This window comes from Somniosus microcephalus, chromosome 8 (genome assembly GCF_052327205.1).
Source record: "Somniosus microcephalus isolate GS21.2 chromosome 8, FLI_Smic_1.0, whole genome shotgun sequence".
Lineage (NCBI taxonomy): Eukaryota > Metazoa > Chordata > Chondrichthyes > Squaliformes > Somniosidae > Somniosus > Somniosus microcephalus.
The window spans coordinates 54,378,116-54,399,996 of record NC_140994.1 but is presented as its reverse complement, the minus strand read 5'-3'; the positions used below and the strand labels follow the sequence as shown (position 1 = coordinate 54,399,996).

Below are 21,881 nucleotides of genomic sequence, written 5' to 3'. Positions count from 1 at the left end.
ACTTCCTGCCAGCGGGAGATAGGGAGGCCCTTGGTCCTTAGAGCTAGAGTGACTGCTTTCCATACTGTCCTGTTCTCTCGCTCCACTTGGCCGTTACCCCGGGGGTTGTAGCTGGTGGTACGGCTCGTGGCGATCCCCTTGGACAGCATGTACTGGCGTAGCTCTTCACTCATGAAGGACGCCCCCCTATCCGTATGGATGTAGCTCGGCATACCGAACAGGCAGAACAGGCTGTTGAGGCATTTAATGACCGTGGCGCTGGTCATGTCTGGGCAGGGGAAGGCGAATGGGAACCGGGAGTATTCGTCCACAATGTTCAGGAAGTAAACATTGCGGTCGACGGACGGGAGGGGGCCCTTGAAATCTAAGCTGAGCCGCTCAAAGGGCCGTGTAGCTTTGATTAAGTGGGCTCTATCTGGGCGGTAGAACCGAGGCTTGCACTCAGCGCAAGTGCGGCAGTTCCTGGTCAGAGACCGAACTTCCTCAATCGAGTAGGGTAAGTTACGGGACTTTATGAAGTGGAACAGCCGCGTGACCCCTGGGTGGCAGAGGTCGTTGTGGAGGGTCTGTAGCCGATCCCCGGTGGCGCTGGCACACATCCCTCGTGAGAGGGCGTCAGGGGATTCGTTAAGGGCCCCTGGCCGGTAAATGATGTCGTACTCGAAGGTGGAGAGCTCGATCCGCCACCTGAGAATCTTATCATTTTTAATCTTCCCCCTCTGTTTATTATTGAACATAAACGCTACCGACCGCTGGTCGGTAAGTAGGGTGAAGCGTTTGCCGGCTAGGTAGTGGCGCCAGTGGCGCACTGCCTCCACGATGGCTTTGGCCTCCTTTTCCACGGAGGAGTGTCTGACCTCGGGCCCTTGGAGGGTCCTCGAGAAGAAAGCTACGGGCCGCCCCGCCTGGTTGAGGGTGGCCGCCAAGGCGAAGTCAGACGCATCACTTTCCACTTGAAATGGAGTGTTCTCGTCCACTGCCTGTAGCGTGGCCCGCTCAATATCCTGCTTAATGCTTTTGAAGGCGGCGTGGGCCTCAGCAGAGAGCGGAAAAGAGGATGCTTTCAAGAGGGGGCGGGCTTTGTCGGAGTAGTTGGGGACCCATTGGGAATAATAAGAAAATAACCCCAGGCACCTTTTCAGGGCTTTGGGAGTGTTGGGCAGGGGCAGCTCCCGTAGGGGGCGCAATCGGTCGGGGTCTGGTCCGATTTCCCCATTCTCCACCACGCTGCCTAGTATGCAGAGGCGCGTGGTGTTGAAAACGCACTTGTCCTCGTTGTAGGTGAGGTTGAGTTTTTGTGCGGTTTCCAGGAACCTCTCGAGGTTCGAGTCGTGATCCTGCTGATTGTGGCCGCAGATGGTGACGTTGTCGAGGTAGGGGAAGGTTGCCTGCAAGTGGTGGTCATCGACCATGCGGTCCATCTCCCTCTGAAAGACCGAGACCCCATTCGTCACCCCAAAGGGGACTTTGAGGAATTGGTAGAGGCGTCCGTTCGCCTCGAAGGCAGTGTATGGGCGGTCCTCTGGTGTGATAGGGAGCTGGTGGTACGCTGACTTGAGGTCGATGGTGGAGAACACCCGGTATTGGGCGATTTGGTTCACCATTTCTGATATGCGGGGTAGCGGGTAGGCGTCTAGTTGGGTGTACCTGTTGATCGTTTGACTATAGTCGATCACCATCCGTTTCTTTTCGCTACCCCTTACCACTACCACTTGGGCGCGCCACGGGCTGTTGCTGCGTTCAATAATGCGCTCTTTCAGGAGCCTGTCTACCTCGGTTGCGATAAACCGCCTGTCCTCCCAGCTGTACCTCCTGCTTTTGGTCGCTATTGGCCGGCAGTTAGGGGTAAGGTTCGCGAATAGCGAAGGCGGCTTTACCTTCAGGGTAGCCAGACCGCACACTGTGAGGGGCGGCTGGGACCCACCGTACTTGAGCGTGATGCTTTGGTGGTTGCACTGGAAATCCAGGCCCAAGATCACGCTCGCACATAGGTTCTTCATGATTAATACTTTAAAATTATCGTATACAGTTCCATTAACGCCCAATTGTACCGTGCAGTAACCCAGAATGGTCGATGTCTGGGTTTTATCAGCCATAGAGATGGTACCCTGAGCAGGGACCACCTTTAGGGAGAGTTGTTGTGCCAGTTCAAGGTGGATAAAACTCTCCGTGCTTCCACTGTCAATTAAACATTTAACCCGGCACCCGTTTACCTCGATGTCCACCATTGATTTGGATAGCGGGTGCGGCCTGGTCTGGTCCACTGTGACCGATGCCACTGTAGGGCCCTGATCGATACAAGATGGCGTCCACGCTGTCTGCTCATAAGGTGGCGGACCCCACGAGGTCGGGCAAGATGGCGTCCAAGATGGCCGCTCCCACGGCGCACACGCGGCGGTGGCGGGTTTTCCGGCGGTTGGTTTTCCGGCGGAGTTCCCTCTGCACACCTTCCTGAAGTGCCCCTTCTTACCGCACTTAAAGCAGGTGGTGCCTTTCGCCGGGCACAGGTTTCTGGTGTGTTTTGGCTGCCCGCAGAAGTAGCAGTTGGGTCCCTGACGCGTCGCGGCTGTCGTAGGGCTTCTGGGGGGAGAGCGGGGCCCCGCCGGTGTCGGGCTGCCGGGCGGGGAAGATGCCTTCCAAGGTGGCGGCGCCCTCGGTGCACACGTGGCGGCGTGGACGGCGCGGGCTGAAGAGTAGGCATCCGAGTTTCTCTGGGCCACATCCAGGGATCGCGCGGTGTCCGCAGCCTGTTTCAGGTCCAACCCCGTTTTTTCCAGCAGTCTTTGCCGGATGTAAGTGGAGCTGAGGCCTGTGATAAAGGCATCACGAACAAGCTCGTCAGTGTACACTGCGGCTTTTACATCTCGGCACTTGCAGTCTTTGCCAAGCATTTTCAGGGTGCTTAGGAACTCCTCCACCGATTCCCCAGGTCGCTGTGCGCGAGTAGCGAGCAGATGCCTAGCATACACCTCATTCGTAGGCTGCTGGTAATGCGCCTTTAAGATGTCGCAGGCGGCCAGGTACGTATCGGCGTCTTGGATGAGGGGGTAAACCCGGTGGCTTACCCAATTCCGCAGAATTCCGAGTCTCATCCTCGCAGCGTCCGTAGCGTCTTTGACGGCTGCGGAATTGTCCAGGAAGAATTCCATACACTCAAACCAGTGTCCGAAGCGTGCTGATGCGTCCGGAGCATGTTGATCCAAATCCAAACGTTCGGGTTTCAGGAGTTGATCCATAGTGTTGAAAAATAAGTTAATAAAATTGATGTGCCTCAATAATTCCGAGACCCGATGTTAGCGAAACAAAACAAGGCTTTTATTAACTTAGAAAGTAACACGTAAGAGAGAGAGGTATCTTCCTTCTGGAGACTGAGGCCAGACTGAGCTAGCTTACAAAAGGGGCCAGGTATGGGCGGAGCCCTACACACAGCACATTCCAGCACATTCCAATAAACAATACAATGAGGACTGGGGGAAGGGAAATGACACTGAAACCGACCACAGTCACAGGCAGTGATGAATGGAATATTTCATCACACCCTGAAATCACCATGTCAGTACTTCCTCATTTACATGTGACTGCCCAAAAATGTCATCCACCAAGACTGAGGGTGGAAACTCAGGCAGGGCTATAATCAACAAAACCTTGGCCCACTTCCTGCCTCATACATACGAGCAAACACAGTAAATCCAGGCTACCTTATCCTCCAGTAGAGTTGACGCCCCAGTAAACTAAGTCATTAGAACAGCAGGAGTGGAAGGGTACTCCGTTCAACAGATTGTTGATGCAGCAATAGCAAGGAATGGCAGGACACAAGTTCTCAGCAGCAGCTTCCACACTAGATTTCTAATTTTGGCCAGGCAATGAAGGCAATCATATTGAGCAAACATAAATGCTTCCCCATGACAAGGGAGTACTGTAATAAGAAAAAGAAAACTCAATGGCGAGACAATCAAAGCTTCTCTCATGTGCCTCTTAGTGGTTAGTTAGAGAGTTGCAGAAGCTTGAGAACAAAGCTTTTTTGGCTGTTTTAGCCAGGGAATGGTGCATGTTGTGAGGAACTAAAAAAAAAGAAAATAACTGAAAAGAAACCCTTCTGGATCTGAATTTTGTGCCTGCCTGTGGTACAAGTATTACAACTGAACTGACAAATGCGAGATCTAAAGTATCCTATTACTGCAGCTTTCCTCTGCTTCCTCAGCTTCATAAAACGTTCAAAGTTGATGCAGAGAAATGGCCCTACAAATGTTTGTTCAGTACTTTCATACTTCGTAGTAATCCATCTTTTTGATGGCAATTACGGAGGGGGGTGGGGAGGGGGTTCGGTATAATTTAGAGTTGGGATTACCAATCAATTTAGCAACACAGAGTGTAAGCCGGGCTTGTATTAGTCTTCCTTGAAACCTTTCATCAGTCTGCAGCGTTAAATAAAAATGGAAGTTAAAAATTCCATGTAGTGCAAGTCAGTGTCCCTTCTTTGCTCAGCAGATGGATTATATACAGGCTGTTTCCTTTATTAAAAGATGACATAAATCACTATTGAGAAACTAGGGACCCCTACAAGGTTATCCCTGTACAGCTTTGTTCATGAAAGGTTCACATTAAAGCATTAGTGAAATTAATTCATCTTTCATAAGAGCTTTGAGCAGTATCTGTGATGTATGATAACAACCAATTTCTCACTACTGGCAAAAATTATTCAGGTCTGATAGACTACACAAATCTGTTCTTTTTAAATAGCCTAACATTATCTCAAGTGCTGGTCCCAAAGGCATCATTTGAGATTCATATACAGCCAAGAGGTACAATAAATCACCATGAAAAGTTTTGTTAGTTTTATATGCAGTGAATTGTAATTATTTTGGATTGCATTATACCTCAATCAATGTAATTACTTTTAGATCATCTTTAAGCGGCAGTAATAAAGAGAAAGAAATCAGTCTTAAACCAATTGAGAGGATCGTTTGCATATCTGTCAGTTGCAGAATGGAACAGATTATTACTAAGATGAAGAGCGGTGTTCTGTGTCTGATATATTTACCAGTTATAATTATTCTGCCTTTATTTACATCATTGAAAACAATATTAAATTATCAACATAAGAGGACAGTTTTTGAATTAGATAGTACTTTAAAATGATGCAAGAGATTTTGGGAGGATTTTTAATGGGGAAGCTTTGCAAAAACTTAATTTGCAAGGAAAGGATGCAGAGCCTAAAATAGTGAAACACGTTCACTCCAGAAATAAATACTGTCTTTGTGCGCACTATGCACACATGCTATCACACGTATGGTCTCTCCAGTTATGCTTTTGTGAATTATTTCATGACCCAGAAGTAATGTTGATTATGTCACATGACCTCAGGTCACTGCAGTCTTGAGCATCACCAGTTTTTTAAAAAACATTTTTATTACTGTACTTCAGTGTCCAAACTAACGCAACAGAATTAGGAGCCGTGAGATGCATGAAAATAATTCACAGAGCGATGGCAGGAAGAGTATAAGTGATCCACCCCTCACCTCTTCCCAAACTCGCTCAGTAAATAATTTTCATGTATCCCATTTGCAGTCATCCTATTTGACAGACTGTTGAATAACACGATTTCCCAGAGACACCGAGACAACAATAAACTTTACAAGTTGACTGTGTGTTTTGTGTTGCAAAAGACTTACCTCAGGGAAGTAATCTTGTGGAAACTTCTCCTTTTCCAGCATAGGGGTGCTTTCTAACGTTTCTGAGTAGATTTCTTTACCCGTTACTTTTTTGTATTTTTTAGCTTGAAAAGAAAAAAAAAGCACACACAAAATAAATCTTAACTAACACAATAGCTCTTTTACTAAGAAATGGTATGACTGATCATTTTTAACAGAACATCGTTTACAGATTCTGCCACCTGATGCTAAAGGACCTTTTATACATGTTGTATCATTCTGTATATTTAGTTTGCATCAGCTCCGTGCGTTATCTCACAAATTCTGTCTTTAACAAAGGTCAAGCTAACACTCTTGATATAATCTTTGTTACTGTTTAAAAAAAAAATTCTCTGCAACTGCACCGACAGTTGGAGGACAAGTTTCCTCTCTGCAATCGCTGGGAATTTCCTCAGAGGTTCTCCCACTCCTCCACCGTAACTTTGGCAGAAAGTCGGTGGACATCCCGTTTACGCGCGCAAACAGAATTTCTGCCAAAGTTACAGCAGCGGTGGAGGAACCCCGAGGAAACTTCCAGCCAATGTCTCTCGGTAGATTTAGTTTCATCTTAAGCCACCAGTTTCACTTTTCTTTATATGAAGTCTGGACAACCTTTGTTGCAATATTCTTTTCTCTGGAGGTAGATTAGGCCTGAAAGGAGAAGATACCTCCTTGTTTCGTTGTCATGACATGTATTTTAATCTAAACAAGCTTCCTCCTGGGCACATAGTTGTCTTCTTACTATTGTTATTACTACCCAAAGACACACATACATATATACTGTGTATAGTATGCAACGATGGGACATCAGGCCTCAAAAGTGGTCATCACACTTTAGGCATCACATCCTAGGTAGGAAATCATGATTGGCTCAAATATCATATAGATAAAAGACTAAAGAATCAGAAACCACTATCAGTTAATATTAATTGGATGAAATTGACATTTAGAAAGAAAAAGATACCAATCACCAAGAACTGCAAAATGAGCCAGTTACCAAAGAGAAGCTACAAATTACCAACCAGCAAGCACCAGAAAAGCAACAAATCAAATCGCTCAAACAATTCTGGTTTAAGCCAGCTTCTTGATTTATTAACCAGCAGAATCTATAGCAAATTATAAATAATATGTTTTAATGTAATAAACAGATGATTATTAAATAATTCACACCAAAATGATTACATTTCATATCCACAGTATTGCAAATCCTTGCCATGCTTTCTACCAGAGATCAATCCCTTCCTTGGGGGCCTGGGACATCAGCACTTCCCTGACCTTCAGTCCTTCAGATGACCAATGGTATTCTTCCCCTTACTCCTTCTGATGTATAATTCAATATTTTGTGCCTGCTTTTAATTATTTGCCAATAAATTTAGTTCCTCGATTTACTGGTGTCCCTCTTTTGTTTTTGTTCATTATGAATGTTTGCACCTTCTGAAAATCAAATGGGCCCTATTTTTGGACACATCCACACTGCCACTGCCCCAATGATATTGACGCATAGTTCAAATAAAGAAAACTTGTTTTGTCTACATTTTTGATAAGGTATTCAAAGGGAAGTGGATAAATATTTGAAAAAGAAAAGGGTGTGGGGAAAGGGCAGGGAAATGGGACTAAGTGGCATTGGAACCAACTGATCTCCTTCTGTGCTGTAAGCTTCTAGGGTTATGTGGATGTATGAACTGTGGCATATTTATTGTAAGATTTTAAACAACACAAGTTTTGGGATTTCACAATTAGGTTTAACCAGTAATGTGCTGAAATTTAAATTATACACTAGTAGATCTCCTGTGGCACAGAGGGAATTTGGATTGCAGAGGCATAGGTCATTAGGTGGCAGCACAGGTAGATATGCCAATAAAAAGGACAAAGAAATCCTTGGTTTTGTTTCTAGATTCACTAGGATGTTACCACGGAATAAGGGTTACAGTTATGAACAGGGATTTGAGAAATTAGGACCTTTTTTCCACTGGAGTTGAAAAGGTTAAGGGACAATCTGATAGAGGTCTTCAAAATCATGAAAGGTTATGATAAGGTAAATACTTGATCACACTAAATATGATCTCATGTAAGAGACTGTAGTGAATGGGAGATAACTAACATCCTGCATTGATTCTATTCCATACCCGAACAATGAACTGGAGAATTTATTTTTTTGCATCACAACCATACATTCAAATATTGGGTCTTGATCTGTGATTCTATCTGCTAGGAGTGAGTGAGAAGTCAATTCTGTCTGCATCAATAATCTGTTAGTAGATTATTCCTAAATCAATAGAGCAACAAAAGTAAATATCCATATTTGCCTAAATATGATAGCATTTTTAATAAAGAAGTCGCATAACAGTAAATTTGAATCTGCGCCGTGTTCAGTAGCATAAATACATTTCAGTGACAAAGAAATGAAACCGATATTTTATAAATTAATTTTACAGTCATGAAAAAATTACACCATGGAAAAGTGACAGGGTATGAAACGCTTTGAGGGACAAGTCACCAGTATTTGTATTACTGTGCAATCTTATGCTTTATGTAGTGTCACAAATACTCTTTACTACTGTTGCATTGTAGATTAAAGCACCTCCCTTACATCACAAGGGCATACTTTTTTTTAATTAAAACATTTCCAGAAAAAGCCTTTAAATCCCTGCTAGCTCACAAGTCCAGGAATCACTCGTTTAAAAAATAATCCTATACACAGATAATTTTGTTATATAAAATGCAAGAGGAATGTATGTGCATGAATATATGTGAGGAATGTAACTTATTTGTGCTTTAAGCAACTATTGCTTCAGGGTGTTAAGCAATGAGCCAGAAGTTAAGGGCACTGATGCATTTAATGCAATGCCAAATACAATCCCAAAGTCACCAGTTGTATTAACTTTAATGGTGAATATAGAATTGGGCCAACTAACTATTTGTAATCTTATATTAAGTAGTACTGTAAAGCTTACCTTTAAAATCAAACTGATAGGTATTTTTCAAAGACTCGTGAAGAAAGTAAAGATTTCCTAAAGCCTGAAAAAGAAGTTAAAAAGTTTAATTTAACACTAATTTATGCAATATATATGCAAAAGAAGAACAAGATGAATGTGTTTTCACAAAACTAACAACAATTAGGCTGCAGCTATAAAAACATTTTACTTAATTGTTCTCTCAATGATGCACATTTTTTTTTAGATATAAAAAGATAGATAGCTTTAGGCGGATGTTTCTGATTTAGGGAAGTAGAAGTACATTGCTAATTTTTTTTTTTCGCTTATTGGAACTGGGCGTCGCTGGCAAGGCCAGCATTTATTGCCCATCCCTAGTTGCCCTTGAGAAGGTGGTGGTGAGCCATCTTCTTGATATGGACTGCAGCGGTCCAAGAAGGCGGCTCACCACCACCTTCTCAAGGGCAACTAGGGATGGGCAATAAATACTGGCCTTGCCAGCGTCACCCAGTTCCCATAAGCGAATAAATTAAAAAAAATTAGCAATGTACTTCTACTTCCCTACCCACACAAACATCTGCCTAAAGCTATCTATCGTTTTATATCTAAAAAAATGTGCATCACGCATTGCCTGTTTCCGCCATACCTCAGGCATTACACCTTGGGTGTCACATACCAATTTTTCTGTCACACTTGCACCTGATTGGCTCATATTCCACATCCCTAAGACAGTAACAAATCACAACTGAACAGGTAGGCATGGTATCAGTCAGTAGGCAACAAGCAGGAGTGTAAACCACTAATCAAGAAGTTCAAGAAGCTACATATCACAAATTGGCAGGCAGCAAGATTTATGAATAAAAGAAGTTGAAACAATTAAATCACTTCCAGATGTTGCTAAATTGTTTTGCAAGCTTGAAGCTCAGTTTGGAGTATTTGATTAGATCTTGCATTATTTGGTTGGGCTTTGCTAGCTTTGCAAATCTCTTCATGCCTCCTGATTGGCTACTGGCCATGTCAATAATGCCGAAATCCTCCTCTCTTCACCTTGGCTTCAGAAAGTAGTTGGCTTGCTAGGACTTGTTACTATTAACCATGCCTTCTTGCAGTTGAGTGGAAAAGCCCAGAAGTCTGTGAGGTAAACTAGGATGTTTTCAACTTTTTCTGAGATAATTATGTAGATAACTATATACAAGGGGTTGTTTTTTGTGCAATTAATGTTTGTTAAAGTAGCCATGTGCTTATTGGCAAATACTGCAAGACTGCACTCTCAGAGTGAGGCCATGCTAGATGGAAGCATGAGTTGGAGATAAGGCTTTAACACATAAGTACCAAGTTTCCAATTCCCATTCGGCAACGCCTACTCCAGAAGTGCTAGCTAATTAAATTTACCCTCCTATTCCTCTCCAAGTCATTCCCATCAATGTAAAGCATAAACTATTAGACTTTTTCTGAGGTAATTTTCCTGGAAAAAGTAATTTTGGTTACAGTAGCCAAGAGTTGTTTGCAACATCTTATGTATGTGACAAATTTCAAAGTGGAAACCTTATAGTTTATAATATATTCTCAGTGGTTACTGCAGCTGCAAACTTGAAAATATTGACTGTCAGAGGAACAGATTTATTTATGTAACTGTGGTAGTGATTTATTAATTTACCTGCAGTGGGTAAAGAAAACCAATTAAAAAAACACTTGGGGGAAAAAATTCAGTTGGTTTGCGCCTCCCATTAGCGCCTTAAGAGGACTCTAATGGGGCACAAAGCAACTAGTGCCCATGCGCGGCGATGTTTGCGCCGCTCATGAAATTAACTAGACATTTTGCGGCGGCGCTAAACACTACCGCCACGATCTCCTGCGCCGGCAGATCATGACGTCAGTTGAGTGCGCAACGCCCCGGTAGCGCCCCAGACATGATATTGAATGGCACCCCCTGCCTTACCGCCTGCCGCTAGCAACGACAGGTTGAGGGGAGCGTTTTGCAGTCAGGAAGGGACTCGGGGAGCGCTATTTAAAGGCGACCGCCTCCTGCCTTTTTTTGTTGGTGACATTTTTGCACCACGCATTCTGAGAGAGTGAGACACTTCTGGAGAGATTCAACGCTGTGTGAAGGAGTTTTGGGTACTGAGCAGCACTTTGCAGGTTCATTTTGATTTGCCCTTCCTTGTATTGATTTAGAAGAGACTGTGGGTGCTGCACTCTGAGCTCTTTCCCTGGGTCTCTCCATTGTTCTTTCCAACAGATTTGATGCACAGGTCTCTCCAGGCCGAGATTCAAGGCTGCAATGAGCAGGATGTGGATGGAGAGCAAGATGAACCCTCCCCTTTAAGAACTGGCCGGCGCCATTGTGTCTGTGTTCCATTGCTGACTGACATCACATGAGCTTCGCCAGCGCTCTGAGATAGTACCTCGCTCCTCAGCCTTTGCGCCTTAAGAGAGGTGTGTAGCGCCTGATTTAGCGCTCCAATCAACTCCAGGGGCGATAAAAGCCAAGTTTGCAGTTGCAGGCGATAATTAGCGCCAGGCGCTAAACTTTGCACACGGCCGATAATCGCGTCCCAAACGGGGCGATACTGAATTTTTCCCTCTTGATCTCTTAACAACTTTTGTCCGAGTTCCTCCCCCAATCTGGAACCCTTGCCCTTTGCAACAATGTAACCTCTAACCCACTGTAAGCAATGCCATGGAACAGAAAATCTCCCATGATGTTGTCCACAGTGATATTATCATCAGGAACTCTGATTTATCAGCAATGGGGTAATCTGGGTTTTGGCAGTAATTGGATGGGATGTCAGGGCCTAGCAGCACTTTGAATGGTATCCCAGGGTCTGGGAGCACTGGGAGGGTGGGTCACGTGGTTCTGGGAGCACTATAGTTTAACCTCTCATCTGAAAGATGGCACTTCCGACTGTGAAGCAATCCTTCAGTACTGCACTGAAGTGTCAGCCTAGATTATGTGCTCTTGAACTCATGACCCAAGGTTGACACCATAAACACAACTTTGCATAAAAAATACTTATTGAAATGCTCAAAATTGAAAGGTTTATTCAGTTTCCCTGTTTCTTTAATTTCTTAAAAATTGCTTAATTCCAAAAATAGTGCAGAAGAGAAAGATTGTTTAACTAAATTTTCAACATTTTAAAAGAAATCCATTGTCAATTAATAATCTCTGTTGACAGTTAGAAAGGAAAACTGCAGCCATATTAATCGCACGTCTTGCCTGACTGAGCACTTCATTACAGAAAAGTTAGTATTTTAAGTGATACTTGTCTGAAATAAATGTTTGAGAATTCAATCCCTAGTTTGTTTGAAAGTCTTTTGGAAGAAGCAAGGAAACTCACAAATCCTCAGGATGAGGGCACATCCCTCTGCTTCAAATCAGAAACTTCATAATGCATACTGGGAAATTCAGGAATCTACACTTGTTCAGAATGCACAGATTGGATGCTGGGCAATTCTGCAAAGTGCACATGCTTAGAATGCGCAGATGTGATTAGAAGATTTATACAACTTCTCTGAAGTAAACACTTCCACTTGAAGCCTGAGCTTATGAGATATCTGAGGCCTTAAAGTAAAAACTTTAAGAGGCATATTAAAAGGAACAAAAGACATTTTAATGGGTTATTGTGAATTTTACAATGTTTTGAAATTCTTATTTTGTCTAAAATCTGATTTTGGGCATTATAAATTTCAGAGAAAAATGACAGATGAAAATGTTTACAACAAGCTTTTTTATTTGACTGGTTCATCAACAAACCATGACAGGCAACTGTTTGCATTGGAAACTGCCATTATAAATGTTAAATGATGGTATATAATTGTTAACAAAGATCATGACAAAAGCAAATAGGAGGGCTGATCGCCATTGGCGGAAAATGAACTGTCACAGATTAACCACCAATTATGCACCTTCCTGGTATTTCGGGCGGAGTGTATAACAGGTGGCCATTCTGCTATTGCCCATTTTCCACCACTGCCAAAAGTTTAAATCTGCTCTAAGGTTTCTGCTACAGGAAGATTTTTGACTATTTACTAGTTGATCTTCCATGGCACATATGGAGTCAAGACCAAGGCCTAGAAATTCAGTGGGCCTTGCGCCCACTTAGCGCCTAAAGAGGTCTTTTGCGCCGGCGGGGTGGTAGCGCGGAAATTGAGTGCAGCGGTATTGGCGGCGGTAGCCGTTAGCGCTGCGCCGGGACCGATGACGTCATCGGTGTGCGCGGTGGCCCGTAACGCCCCGAAACCGCGGCGATCCCCATATTTATTTGCGCCCGCCTCCTCCGAACAGAAAACGGGGCCGTCCTGCTGCCATAGTGGGGCGCTTTAAAGCTGAAGGTGCGGCCGGCCGCTTTTTCGGCGGCCACCTGCCCGCACCTCCTTCCCCGGCCTCCTCCACCCCCCCCGCGGCATTGCCGGCTGGTTTCCGTGGAGCCCGGCACTTCTCCGTTGTGCCGGGCTCTTTTGCCGGCACTCGCGATCGGGGCTCCGGCCGTTGCAGGCACCTCCCCCTTAAGAGAAGGAGGAGGCCTGCAGTACCGCAACCTGCCGCACCGCATCGGGTGGCGCTGCGGCAACTAGCGTGCCGATATTCAGTTGCAGCGCCCCAAACGGAGGCGGGCACACCCTGGTATAGCGCCCGCTTCCGAATTGGGGCGCAGAAGACGAATATACGGTGTGCGCTAATGCCTCCCCGCCCAGCGCTAACTTTTGGGTGCGAGCGAGCTGCCTGCGCCCAAGTGAATTTCTAGGCCCAAGTATTTGATTCGGGTTTCGACCCGAAACGTCAACTCAAATTTCTCTCCACGGATGTTGCCTGACCTGCTGAGTTTTTCCAGCATTTTCTGTTGTTTTTTCAGATTTCCAGCATCTGCAGTATTTTGCTATCGTCTTTGATCCAGGTGTTTTGTGAAATAGCAGAAATTGAGACCATTTTTAATTAGGTTGATTGGCTATGATAAATTGACCCTTAGTGTTAGGGGGCTTAAATACGTGGGGTTATAGGGATAGGGTGGGATATGTGTTGGTGTAGGCGTTACGGGGATCGGGTGGGATATGTGTCGGTGCAGGCTCGATGGGCTGAAATGGCCTCTATCTGCACTGTGGGGTTTCTGTGATTCTGTGAGAACATTCCTTATGTATTTCAACAGTATACACTAAATTGACCTTATGAATCACTTTAAAATGCTTACAGTATTATAATTTGAGCTTATAGTTATGTATTACTTAAAATTTTAAATAGCTTGAGATTCAGCAGATATGTATTGTTCAAAAAACTTGAAATCAGTTTCCTTGGTATACAATGTCATGCCTCCAATTTTCCCAGTAATGCTTAAGGTATTAGTTACTTTCTTACTATGCTTCGTCCAATAAGCTAATCTTAGTGATATCATGATGAACATGGTGCATTAATATATTTGTGTGGATATAATAGAATGGGATAGGATAGGATAACTTAGGATACGATGGGAACTCTCGAGTCCTGTGCCCACCCTCTCCATATTTTAAATGACCCTCTATTTTAGAATCGGGGTCAAATGGACTTTCATTTATGTAATGCTAACCAAAGTGCCATTTCACTATTTCACTAGGACATTCCATTGACCTTGTTGACACTTCCTCTCATGATTGTGATACGGTCGACTGCCTAAAAACAACTCCCATGCTCCAGCCTTCAGATCTTGCACTCACCGTTTGACTGATGGAGAGAGAGCCTGCACCTTGGTAAGAGACACATTTACATACAGCACACACATATCACTGCAATTCCTTCACCATTCCCAGGCCCACAAACCCCATGTTATATGCAAAATCTGCTCTCACCGAGTCTAGACTGAAGGGATATTTAGAGCAAAGGATTCTATGAAGTATAGCACTGTAGATCTCAAGAGTTTTCTATTATTTCCTCATGCAGTGGCATGGATTCAGAAAATATAACTTATGTTGCAAATACAAGCTTCACAGATATATTTTCACAGACAATGAATTGTTGTATTGTGCAACCTGGAAATAAAACACAAAGAAAACTGAATCTGATGTGCTGAGTAAAAGCACAACTGTTATCACTGCATCTGTGGCAAATTATAACAAACCACAGAAAGACAAAATATTGTTTTATTTTCCAAGAATGACCACATCAAGGATTCTTTTTTTTGTCTTTCTGAGAATATAAAACTTCTGGCATAGAGAATAAATAATTTAGCTAAAAATTGGCCTCTTAAGGAAGCAACCTAAAAAGAAGTGATTTAGTTGACTTTTTTTCCTGACCGCGGTCACTGGGAAAACATTCACGCAGTCAGAGTTCTGTCTCAGTAATCGCTGCATTATTTATGAGAACCTGCACATCTTGAGATTAAACATTTGCTGATTTGTCAAAAGCCCAAACATGAGGTCCGGCCCATCTCCTTGACATATTAGTTCATCCAACGCAAAATACCGTCATACATTTAATTGATGAGTACTCCTTCTTGTGACCCAAATACTCGGCACTAGGCTTTCTGAAGGTGGCAAATGAGGAAAGCCAGCGAGAGACGGCCTGTCAGATAACTCAAGGTGAACTGCTTTTAAGACAAGGACGGTCCCAGGTATGGGCAAACAGTGTTTGGATGCTGATAGAAAGTCATTTACGATCAGAAGTAGTACAGCATTAATAACAGAATAGAGTTGATATCACTTGGCATAACAGAATAGTTTTACGAAATGAGGTCCCAGGCCTAGGATGTAACAGCTGTCAGGCCCTTTTACGAATGAGGACAGTGAGAGGAGGTCCTACAAAGTGCATTACGTTTGGCAAATCTACCCCCGGAAGTCCTGATGATTCTTGTCCCTCACTGATGCTACGTTACTGTTTTGAGTGCAGTTATGCTATCACTATTGCAGTTTTTGCTTCTCACTGACAAAAAAGTGAAGCTATAACTCTGAAGACAGTCCTGATCGGATTGCAGAACGCAGCACTGTGGGACACCCTCGGGGTGACTGTCTCACGCACTTGGACTTGACACTGTATGGAGAATAACTCCAATGCAGCATCACACTGCATCTAAAAGTGGTCAAGCAGTCAGTTGGACTTAATAAATTAAGAGGTGTTAAGTCTGTGAATTATTTAGTTAATTAAAACAGACTAATGAGTAACAATAAAAACAGGTCTTTACTGGTTGGAGGTAGGGACTATACTGAATACAAGATTACTGCACAGTGCTTATATACCGGTGTGTTCACCCCCGGTATTACGTCTACAGCAGCCTGAGAAAGTAGTACATCTCTTAAGGTGGAACAGGCTTAAGCTCTCTTAAGGTGGAACAGGTTACATACACAACACTCCTCCCTTCTTAGCTTTATAGTCATCCCCCCCATTTAACATAACGTAATAACATATATACATATATAACTTCATGTTTAACGTAACATATCACAGATTCAGTCTCTGCGGAAAACAGTTCACAGATTCAATCTCTGTGGTGTAGTCGGTTCATGTTACTCATTCAATAGTCCTTTCATGGATTTAACAGCTTGAACTTCCGAACTGATTTGGCTCCGTTCGGAGGGACCACGTGTATGATCTGGTAGAGGTGATAATGGTTCAGATGGGTCATCTTCTGTTTTTACTTTTCCTTTTCTGCTTCTTGGAGACTCTCTGGGCTCCATTGTCAGCTGCCACAGCTGCCAGCTGCATGCGCAGTTCCTCCTTCTCTTCCTCCTGTTTCCGTCGTAGAGCCAGCTTCTCCCGATGTTCCGTAGACTTTTGGTGCTCCTCCATGATTTCTGCACTTTGGGAGTCGAAGTTACAAGCTGGGCAGGACAGGACATCGTAATATTCGGTGTCGTCCACCAGGTCATGGTAATATTCGGTGTCGTCCTGAGCTAGACCAGTGAGAGGGTCGTCTATTTCCTCCATACCCAGCTGGACGTTAGCCAGCTCTTGTTCCAAATCCAGACATCTTTCCTGAAGAGACTTCTTCATGTGTACCTCTGCATCCAGCTTTTTCTGGGCTTTCAGCAAGTCGTTTACTAGTGACCTCATTTGTGATTTTAATACTTCAACTTCCTTTGGAGATTGATTGATCGGACTATGCAATCCCTCCACCGGAGCAGCTGTTTCAGCGGTCTGTTGTTCTACATTGACGTGAGTCAGCGTACTTTTGGCATCCAATGGCTGCTCTGTTGCAGTCGTTTCAGTCTGTGTCGTCACATCAGCCATCTCAATGACTTTTGAGAGCTCCGAACCCTTTTCCTTTGAAGATCGCAGCTCGTGTTCAAGTTTTTCCCATTTCAGAGTCTTGTCCCTCAGCATATGAAGGAGTTGTCTGACCGTTAACTCTTCTGACACCAGATTATGGCACGCACCTTCAGAACCTGAATCAGCTTTGATTCGTTCGGCCTCCTCGCGCAGATGGTTGGTGTGCTCCTGCTCCATTTTCTCCATCAGTTGCTTCTGTTGACTTTCCAGATTCTCCCACTCTGTAACAAAGAACTTTTTTATTTCATTCATCTCTTGCTCAAAACGGCAAATCATTTGTTCTAATTGCTGTTGTAGTTTGAAATGGAGTTGAGTTCGAGCCCAGTGTCCCTCAAAAATGTGCATATCAGTAGACTTGACAGACTCAGAATTCTCTGTTAAACTATGTTGTTGTTGCTCAGTGGAATTCTGTGCTGAAACTTTGTCTTTTGCACATGGGTTGGTCTTACCATCATCAGTTCTAGAGTCTGGGCTGATTATCTGCACCAAGTTCTCACTCTTTATGGCTTTTAGCGAATGCCAGTCCATATTTATGTTTCTAAACCACTCCCGGCCTAGTAGTGGTGGACCTCCCTCCGGTAGCACATATAAGTCCATTATTTGACTTCCTTCGCCCTTGTTGGCCACTGCAACCTTTATTGTCCCGATGGGGTACACTCTCTGCCCCGTGTAGGTTGTCAATATAATCTCCGTATCCTGTAGGGGAATATGTTGGAATAACCTTCTGTAATCTTTCTTATTCATGACCGACAATGCCGATCCAGTGTCCAATTCCATTTTTACTTGGACTCCTTCTATCTGAAGAGTAACCCAAATTGTCTGGAGGTCTGCACCCTTACCAACGTTGAGTACCCTTAAGCTAGCCAGTTCAATACTGCTTGCGTCTGAATCGGACTCCTGTTCGGCCACCTTGTGTACCTTTGCGTATTTCCCTTGCGGTGACTTCTTGTTGCTGGTCTTCTTCGCTGACCTGCATACTCTAGCTATATGTCCAAGCCTACCACAAGTTCTACATTCTTGGTTTTTAAACCAACACTGGTTCTGATCATGCGTTGTCTTTCCACAACGATAACATTTGCCAGAACTCACACCCAATTTGTGTGCACTGAGCTCCGGTGACCGTAGCTGCATTACTGCCGTGCCTCTCGCTGCGGCTTCGTGTGCTGCTGCCATAGTGACCGCCTTCTCAAGCGTCAGCTCATTCTCCTCGAGCAGTCGCTTTTGTGTATCCTGTTTAAATAAACCACACACAAATTTGTCTCGAAGTGCCTCTGTCAGTCCCGTTCCAAACTGGCAATATTTAGCTAATTTACGCAATTCCAGCAAATATTCAGCATTGCTTTCATGCTGTAGCTGCCTTCTGTCGTAAAATTTAAATCGTTCCGCTAGCATCAGCGGCGTGGGGTTTAGATGATCTTTCAGGACAGTAACAATCTCATCGAACGTCTTATCCGCCGGTTCATCTGGTGATAACAGGTGTTTCAAATGCCCGTATGTCTTCGCACCCATTAAATTTAATAATGTTAGAGCTTTATCTTGGTCACGAATTTTATTGGCCTTACAATAATTTTTTACTCTTTCAACATATATGGCCCAATCTTCGAGGTCACTATCAAAGGTGCTAATATTCCCGTGTTTAGGCATTGTAGATTTGCAATTTCTCAGATTTTATTTTCTTTACTTGTTATCAAAGATGGCGGCTTCCCGCTCTTGCCGTCGTCCTCCGCCCACAAAATGGCGGTTTTCCCACGCTTGGCGGTCTTCACCCGTCCCCCGACGCCGTCTCCCTTCAGCCCCCGAGTGCGGCCCTTATCAGCGGATGCGATCGATGGCCCGGCTGCGCCTCGCACTTGAAAGCGGCCCGGCCCTTATCTGCCGATCGCTATCGCCCTATAGCTCTCTCTTCCCCAGTCCTGTCTTCTACTCCGGTTCACAAGCTGATGGAGGCTTCAGGGTCCTAATGCCTGTCACTTCCAGTGGGGTGGTGAGTGGTGAGGTTTGAAACCTCTCTTCAACCGCCGTGGAATAACTGCCGCAGGGTAAGAACCTGACTCGTCGCCAGTGTTAAGTCTGTGAATTATTTAGTTAATTAAAACAGACTAATGAGTAACAATAAAAACAGGTCTTTACTGGTTGGAGGTAGGGACTATACTGAATACAAGATTACTGCACAGTGCTTATATACCGGTGTGTTCACCCCCGGTATTACGTCTACAGCAGCCTGAGAAAGTAGTACATCTCTTAAGGTGGAACAGGCTTAAGCTCTCTTAAGGTGGAACAGGTTACATACACAACAAGAGGAGTCTTTTTAATGTTTTCAAAAAAAAGTGGATGCTGCCACCCACACTCTCGCTCGGGAGTGGAGCTCTACATATGTACAAATATGCAGAGTTGTCTCCCGACACCAGGAGCACGATTTATAGCCTGTGGTATAACTTGGGTGTTGCTGGCTGTGAATTGCACACTGACACTGCCAAACTTATTCTGGTAGTGAAGTATAACCACAGATCTTGATTGGCTAAGCTTGTGGCTCAACCTACTCTTTTTATCCTGGTAAATGTAAAAGAACTACAGCAAATACAGAGAGGCTGAAATTCTGGGGAATCAGGGAAGCCTGGGATAAAATTGATGGCAATGTGGGTGATGGATGGCAATGAAGAGGGAAAGGGGAAATGTGGGAGTGTGACTGGCGAGCTAAGTGATGGTTTGGTTGCTTTGTTGAAAATTCAAATGTTCTTTGCTTTACTTTTTTAGATTAAAAATTCATTACTTGTGAAATATAAAAGTGCTTAAAATTAACCAGAATGCATCATTTTGAGTATTAAAACATTTAGAACTAGAAATTACTTATAGCCAAGGAATGGGCGGTGTCAGTAGAAAAGTTGGAGAATTAGCGTCAGGCGCTAATGCTTTAGACTGCATGCAAAATTCGTGCCCACTGCTCAAAGAAATGATTGTAGTCCTAAGTCAAGTCTTAAAGCCCAAGCTCATTGGCGTTGCACTCAAAGGGTGGACCAGTATCAGGTGTAGCATAATCGCAAGTCATGATTGCCACAAGCTTTTTTCAGTACTTAAAGGGAAAGTTCATTGATGCTGCAGCACCTCATTCTCAGCATTGCTAGCTGTGCAGCTGCCTCAGCAAGCAGAGGCAGGACAAGGAGAGGAGCCGGAGGACTGAAGCAGGTGTGTTCATGGTAGGCCCACGCCTCAGGGAGAGAGCCTGCAGATTTTGCGATGAAGCATTGGAGCCACAAGTCTTCCACAACATGTGGAGGGAGGTAGCACAGCACGTCTCAGGCAGCACTGTGGTCCCCAGGACCCACACACAGTGCAGGAAGAAATTTAACGACCTCATTCGGGTGGTCAGGGTGAGTGAATGCTTCCACAAATGCTACATACCACCATCTGAGCCACAATCTTCACACACTGTCCAAATCACCATAACCCCAGTACTCACACACCAACAATCTCTACCTACCAACACTCACACCCACATCTCACACATTGCACACAATGACAACTATTCAACTATGGCAGGCACATCACCCAAACACATTGCTCCACACTCACTCACACACTTTCCTTTCTCTTGCAGGCCGTGGTGGCTCACAGCAGGAGGGAGCAGGAGTGGACAGGCGGGGAACAAGCCGACACCCAACCACTGTCTGCGCTGGAGAATCAAGTGCTGCAAATCATAGGGTGCCAGGTGGTGGGCGCCGTGGCCACTGGCAATGTTGACCCCCTTGGGGACAACAACTATATGTTCATCCCTACTCCTTCTGCTCCCATCCCACATCCCCCTCACCCCACAAGCGTTTCACAGTTCCCAGCTAATTACGCTGTATGCATGCATTTCTCCCTTCCTGCCCCCCTCCCCTCACCTTTACCTGACTCTTGTGCCTTTATGCTTTTAGATAATCAGCAAGCACCTGAGCAGCCTGTCCCTGAGGGCACCATAGAGCGTGAGGCAGTAGAAGAGGAGGAGGAAGAACACACCGCAGGCACCAGCTCAGATACTGGCACTACGCATTCTTTAGAGGCTAGTATAGAAGTGGGATCTGCACAGGGTGAGGCACCAGAGATGAGTGGGCTGCAGCAAGGCTAGGAGGAAAGGGTAGCTCAGGGGCCAGCTCCCTGGAGGACAAGTTCGCGCGTGAGTTCTGCTGCACAGGACTCAGATGAAGACCTGGATGGGGAGGCCTTTAGAAGAAGGGTGATGGGCATGCACACGGAGATGATGGGTGCAATGGCAAGGGTGCCCAAGAGCCCCTCTGCAATGGTAAGGCTCGTGGAAGAGTCCGCCTCCAACATTTCACAAGGCTCTGCGCACACCATGGAGTCCATTATTTCCAGTCTGGAAAGGATGGTAGACTCCCAGAGAGACCGTGGCGACCCAAACCTGATGCCGCGTGTGATGGGCGATCTGACAGCTTCCATTGCAGCACAGGCAGAAGCGACACAATGTCTTAGTGCTGTAATGCGGTCTATGCTTGGTGGCATCCAAACTCAGACTGCTCTCATGCAGTCTCAGCTTGATGCCACACAAGCTCTGACTGCTGTTAACATGGCTGGATCTATCACCATCGACCAGGGCTTTCACAGTGTCGCAGCAGGCCAGCAATCTGTCCTCCAACAGATTGCTAGGGATGCTGAGGTGCTGCCCTAGGGGAGTAGAAGTGCATCAGTGGAGCAGGAACCTGCTGTCCTCTCTCAGGATGATAGCATTCCTGCTCCCACCACTGCCACTCCGCCATTGCCCTTCTCACTGCCTGTCATCCAGCCAGCCCAGACTGCTGCCGCCCGTGCTGAGGTGGTACAGTCTACAGCCGGACCTTCCAGGCCCAGAGCTGGTCAAGGGCATAATGCATGGCCAGCTGAAGTCTCCCGCACGGACACTCAGCAGCCTTCCACCAGCCCTGTTACAACCATTGGGTCAACACTTTATAGGAGCACTAGAGTAGGCAAAGGCACAGTAACGAGAGGCACTAAGGGTGAATAGTTAATATTTTTGTTGTAAATATGTGTTGA

General features: G+C 45.0%; 1 protein-coding gene across 2 annotated transcripts in view; it reads right to left on the bottom strand.

Annotated features, from left to right (window-relative positions):
• Nucleotides 1–21,881, bottom strand: part of inpp5a (inositol polyphosphate-5-phosphatase A) — a 744,031-nt gene that overhangs the window by 209,819 nt on the left and 512,331 nt on the right. For both annotated transcript variants that reach the window (XM_085994739.1, XM_085994738.1), the window contains exons 5-6: nt 8,645–8,708; nt 5,673–5,776 (exon numbers count right to left, since the gene is read on the bottom strand). In XM_085994739.1, the coding sequence (XP_085850865.1) occupies nt 5,673–5,776; nt 8,645–8,708 (168 nt within the window). The remainder of the gene's footprint in view (nt 1–5,672; nt 5,777–8,644; nt 8,709–21,881) is intronic.